This window comes from Stegastes partitus, unplaced genomic scaffold (assembly GCF_000690725.1).
Source record: "Stegastes partitus isolate 25-593 unplaced genomic scaffold, Stegastes_partitus-1.0.2 Scaffold1528, whole genome shotgun sequence".
Taxonomy (NCBI): domain Eukaryota; kingdom Metazoa; phylum Chordata; class Actinopteri; family Pomacentridae; genus Stegastes; species Stegastes partitus.
In genome coordinates, this window is record NW_007579259.1 from 64010 (window position 1) to 70009 (window position 6000).

The following is a 6000-nucleotide window of genomic DNA, read 5'->3' on the forward strand; positions in this document are numbered from 1 at the left end:
GGGCTGTATAGCCGTCCACTGAGATGCGGCTTTCTTGCAAACACATTGTTGTCCTTTGAGTAATAAAAGAACCTTAAAACCAAACATCGGAGCAAAAAAGTCCAAACTAAGGTCTCATGACGATAGCGCCCCTAAAACCGACCCACAGCAAAGCCCGCGACATAAATTAAACTCAATAATATGTAATTTGTCATTTTTATGGAGCTTTGTAAAAGGACTCCTGAGGACAGATCCTTGGATTTCCTCATCCCCGTCGTTTTACTGCTTGTTCTTCAGTCGTCCACATGTCTGCCGAGGGACTCTGTTTGACTTATGTGACCTCCTCGCTCAGTTTGGTCCTAAAGATATACAACTTCTTGTGTCGGGGGGGAGCTGCACAGGGTTCCTAAATCTTATGGATGCAAAGCAGACTGTGATGAGTGTTCCTCCTTCGTCTGTTGAGGTCAGAGCTGCAGTCACACAAGTCAAGTCTAAATAAATTTTAAAGTGAGACCAGGTCCAGAGGGATCAAGTGTACCTGATTTATGTACAGTGCAGCCTTTTGGATTAGATTCATCTTAGACCAAACAATATGTAGCTCAAGATGATTAGAACATGACAAAACGGTCTCCAAGCTGCAAAGTATTTTCCCAAGAATTACAAGAAAACAGCCTCCAAACTAAAACCCTTTAAACTAATCAGCTGACTTATATGGAAAAAGTTGCTCCACAAGAGTCAAGACGTTAGAAAGCCATCGAACACTGGCCTCCGAAGTTACAAGTACAATCTGAGGGTTACGCAAGAAATGTTGGCAGGAAGGCAGGATAAATCAGATTCAGGCTTGTTGGGCTTGTTGCCATGTCTGCGGTCTGTCGTCAGTGTTTCTTGTTTGGCTCGTAAATGTGTTGATAGGCTGCGAGTGGTGATAACACATCTTTAAACGAACTTGTCTCAAATCTTATCTCCAGCTGGGCACCAGTCCTATGACACATTTAGATTCTTCCTGTGTTTTTTTCTTCACCAAGCCAGACTATAATCTCTATTTCTACAGTTCTGCCTTAGGTTCATTGAAATGTGGATGATTGAAACTGAATTGGGGGTAAATCCAGATAAGGGCATCGGACAAAAGGTGCAGCAAAGCAATCCACAATGTAATCTGTGTCTTTCTTCATGCAACAGTCCTCAGATCAGCCACCATCACTTCCACATCTGCTCCTCATCGCACGACTGCCTACAAGACACCAGATGTTCTCCTGCAACCACCCAAAATAAAGACAAACGCTCTCCGGAAAACCACAAGTGGTAGCTCGCCATATACGAGGACCGAGACTGGGAAGACAATCCCAAGAGTTGACCCACAGACTAAGATGACCACTTGGAGAAGGACTCCAGGAGTGATCTCCAACCCACAGCTCACAATTGCAGAAACCAGCAAGAGCAACACGGTAAAAACAACAATTGTGTCCCAAACAAAGACCGAACCCAACCAGAACCCATCCAGGACAAACACAGACACCTTCAACGTCTCGGAGAACGTGCCGGACCAAGTCAAGCCAGACCAGTCCAAAGTGAGCAACACCATTGGCAAGACTTCAGCTGGAAGTCGACCATCTGAAAATGTCAGACCAGCTGCAGGTAAGTCCAACATTTCCAACAGTCCGCAGAACCTCCTTGATGGTAATTTTAGAGGTAAATACAAACACAACTAGACTTCAAAAGGGAGGACTCGTCCACTCTGATAGCTGGCTTTCCAAAGCAGTGGTTTAAGTGTTAAACTAAATAAAATAAGGTAATAAGGAAAATAACATAATGGACATGAACAGAAAAGAAGATTTGCTGGTTTTAGATCTGTTTTGAAGATCTTCACCACTGTTTACAGGAACAACCCGTTTACAGGATGGAAAATTTACAAAAAGCAAGAATGATTTTGATAAGAAACAGATCCCAGAAGCTTCTTTAAAAACCAACAGGACGTCTCTCTTAGGTTGTTAAAGACGTTTCACCTCTCATCCAAGAAGCTCCTTCAGTTTGGAACTGAAGAGAATAATCAAGAACCTAAAAGAGAAGTCCAGTTGCTTTTTAGTGAAGCTTCTAGGATTACCACAACAGACCTATGAAGAAAGATGTTCAATTTCTGTTTGGCAAAAGGAAAATGCAAAGAAAAGGTCTTAGTTGTCAGAGATGCAGATCAGGTTTGTTTGTACAAATCACAGTTGTAAAACCTACGAATTGTATCCATGCTAATGGACTCTTGGAAAACCCAACTTCGCTTGGATGTTCGGACAGTAACTCAGCGTAAACATAGCTCTGACCACAGTCTTTGATTCGCAGGATCTTTGGCTCTCAACGTATCAGCTACATGTGCCAGCAGGCCCTGCTTCCCCGGAGTTCAATGCATCAACCGAAGGCCTCCACATGTCGGCTACGTCTGCGGACGCTGCCCACCCGGACTGTACGGCAACGGTCGCATCTGCATGAAAAACTCCAAGGAAGGTAATTTCCTCGACTTTTCCAGACAGTTTTCAAATGTGTTTGGTATAAACTGCCATGCCTTTTCAGGCGTATCTGATTTGCAATTAAAGTGCCTTCTTTAATAGAGATTAGATGATGAATCATTATATTACAACAATAACAGCATCTCCCTATCATTCGTATTATTATCTCAAGACACTTTCCTAAGTTGTTTTTCAGGGAAAACTCCATTTAATTTGCTAAAAACATCAGTCAGTAACGCATTGTGGGCTGCTTTTGTAATGCTCTTATGATGTTCTGGTTTCCCCGATGTTGCTTTATGTGTTTTTCTTGATTGGAAGGAATGTCTTTTATAGCAGCAGATAAATCAGTTTAATATGTTTCAGCAGAAGATTGCTTAACAGTATTTCTCACGAGGGAAACGGGGAGGCCCTAACAATTCAAAAATGACAGTTTCATTCCAGCTTCAATCCCTTTACTGTGGATTGTGTTTGTCTCGAAGGTCGCAAAATTGGATCAAGTGTTTATGCAAGTCGACCTCAAACTAAACATGAATCTCTTAAACTGCTTTGCAATGCTTTCTGGAGAGTTCTCCTCAAATTAGTGTCTGTAAAACTCTTTTTCTTATTTCATTTGTCCGAGGACAGAGAGCGTGTTTACTCTCTCCCAGCATTATTTAAGCAGATGTCCCTACTTTAAAATCTGGGTTTTATTCCTCCATCGTTTGTCATTTATTTGACAGTGTCTAAGATCTTCTTGACTATAAGGCTCAGTGTGTGTAGACAATACAGTGATAATTCTGCCAGATCACCAATTAAATCAGCTGTAGGAAGTTCTTTAGATGCATTGTAAACATGTCCATGTTGTAAAAACACAGATTTAGATTTCCAGGGTTTCATACATAACAAACATAACGAACCAATTCTGTCAACTTGCAAAAGAAAAAAAAAACTGTTAATAGGGTTCAAAATCTTCACTGTATGCTGACAGATTGACGATACAAACATGTCCCAGGCAAAAATCCAGCATCCTTTTGGGATCAATTAGGAAAACGGCACTATGTTTTGTATTTGTTATGAGTGTAATAAAGCAGATCCGCCTGTGATTTTGTTGTAGCATAATTATGTTTGGATGCTTAGCTTAATTAAACAAACCAGACTCCACTTGTGTTATTGTTTATTGTTCATAATTTCAAGCGGTATGTTTCGCTTTAATGTTCTAAAAAGGCTTTTAAGATTAGGACTAACAGATGTTTGTAAAGCGATTAATAAAGAGCAGCTGAAGTTTCCCTTCACTAGAGTGTGAAATGCTTTTAGCTTGGTATGCTAATGTGTGCAATCCATGCATTTGACCAAAACATTCCATTTCATCCATTTCAAACACCTTTGTTCTACTATTTTTTTGGTTTTCAAGAGGATAAATAAAACGCACCACCTTCCAGACTCTGTATATACGCAGCATCGCCTTAGCCAGAGCCTCCAACACATCGCTTTAGTGCCTAAAAATTCAAACCCCTCCCAGTTGGGATTCCAAAGTTATGTCTGGACAATAACCGTGGCACTGATGTGACTTCCTGTCTCTCCTCAGCATCCAATCACCTCCCCCAGCAGCAGACGCTAGGCAAGTCCAGCCGATCCCCGTACACAAGCAGCAGCAAAGTCTCCCAGCTCCACCTGCCCAGTTTGCCCACCAGGCACGGCATCAAACACCTGTCCTCGTCCGTCACCAGAACGAACCGAGACAACGCGCCTCGCCAGCCTCCTGCATCGGGGAGGGGAGGCGGGACGGGCAGGAGGGAGGCGGTAACTTCTGCTTCCAGAGACTTTCCCAGGACATCAGCCCTCCATGTCACCGCGAACACTCACATCACCCAGCAAAGGACGTACGCCAGAACTAGCATCCATGCTACAAGGGAGTTTGTTGCGCCCCGTGTGACGGTCCCCAAGGTGAGTTTATCTTTTCTTTGATGTCGATAAACACCAAAAAACAAAATGTGGAGGTAACGCCGCCTCTTTCATCATCTCCCAGAAGTCTGAGGGAGCACTGACGGGCGCCACAGCTCTGAGGGTAACCCCACCTGCTCCCCACCTCTCCACTCAGTCTGCCCGAGTAACACCACCCAAACAGACAACCCAGCCCCAGCTCGACCGCCTGGCCTCCACCCAGGCAAAATCCTGGACCCCTCAGAGACCTGCCCTCCCACTTACAGCCGCCCTCACAGCTCTGTCCTACTCACTGTCCGAGTCCGAGTTCTCTGCAGACGGAGACGAAGCCGAGCCTGGATCAGAGGCGCCGCACATGGTGCCGGTGGTGACCCTCACAACGCCGGGCAAAACCGTCTACAGCTCCCCGGTACAAAGAGCGACCCCCATCCAGGCGTTGGTCAGGAGTGGTGCGACAGCCGGCAAACATGTCACAACCTGTGCGGAGCGGCCATGTTTTCCTGGTGTCCAGTGTGAGCCGGGCCTCGATGGGAGCTTCCGCTGCGGGAGGTGTCCTGTAGGATACACTGGAGACGGACGAGCCTGTCAAGGTAAGACTGTGGCCACCTTTGGGTTGATGTCACATGTCCTAATTCAGATATGTCACGCCATCATAGAGAGTAAATGGTGCCTAAATGGTTGTGGTAGCGCAAAACATTACAACGCAAGTGATAGCTCATCATTTTCAAATGCAAGTTACACGAAGGCAACTCTAGTCACTGTATAATCATGCAAATCTGATCCAGTTTGTCTTTTCAGTATTTGTGGCCAACTTTGTGACAGGCACGTCTGTATTTTTAGCTGTTTGCAGACATCCCTGTGGCAGAAACATGGAGTGTGCTGCTCCCAATACATGCCGCTGCAAACCAGGCTACACTGGATCCAACTGTCAGACGGGTAAAAGACAAACAGCTGCATCTGTATGTGCTGCATTGTTTGAAATAAACTTTTGTTAATCCTTTTTCTTTTGGTTTTCTACATTTTATTAGCAATCTGTAATCCGGAGTGCGTGAACGGGGGCGTGTGCATCGCTCCAGATGTGTGTCAGTGTCCCAGAGGTTTCCATGGAGAGACTTGTCAGGAAGGTAAAGCTTGTAAATGTTTCCCAGTCGATCTAGTCCTGGATCTCATTAGGCACCATATGTGGTACATATCAAGGCATTTACTACAAAAATATGAATAATATGTCGAAAATCCGATTCTGCAGCTCTTTGCAGGTTACCGTGTGAAAACGGAGGCACCTGTGTCGGACTGCACACTTGTTCGTGTCCTTATGGGTTTGTCGGTCCTCGATGTGAGACGAGTGAGTTCACAGTTTTTAATCATAATTTGTCGATGGCTGTATTTTTTCAATTTAATTTAGCTTTTTCTATAGTTAATTTATCTGTTCCTGCTCGCTTTTTGCCATTCAGTTGTTTTTTTAACTGTCACTGTTGTCGTGATGCCGTTTCTGTCGATTATAGTGGTGTGTAGTCGTCACTGTCACAACGGAGGCCAGTGTGTTTCTCCAGACATGTGCATGTGTCCACCAGGCTGGACTGGACCATCCTGTGAGACTGGTGAGTTG

The 6000-nt window shown here is 44.5% G+C and overlaps 1 protein-coding gene across 1 annotated transcript in view; it reads left to right on the forward strand.

Moving 5' to 3' along the window:
- Nucleotides 1–6000, forward strand: part of LOC103371121 (von Willebrand factor D and EGF domain-containing protein) — a 52538-nt gene that overhangs the window by 39080 nt on the left and 7458 nt on the right. Inside the window, exons 22-29 of the mRNA XM_008300347.1 lie at nucleotides 1159–1614; nucleotides 2311–2472; nucleotides 4039–4397; nucleotides 4480–4984; nucleotides 5235–5330; nucleotides 5423–5518; nucleotides 5641–5736; nucleotides 5897–5992. Of these exons, the coding sequence (XP_008298569.1) occupies nucleotides 1159–1614; nucleotides 2311–2472; nucleotides 4039–4397; nucleotides 4480–4984; nucleotides 5235–5330; nucleotides 5423–5518; nucleotides 5641–5736; nucleotides 5897–5992 (1866 nt within the window). The remainder of the gene's footprint in view (nucleotides 1–1158; nucleotides 1615–2310; nucleotides 2473–4038; nucleotides 4398–4479; nucleotides 4985–5234; nucleotides 5331–5422; nucleotides 5519–5640; nucleotides 5737–5896; nucleotides 5993–6000) is intronic.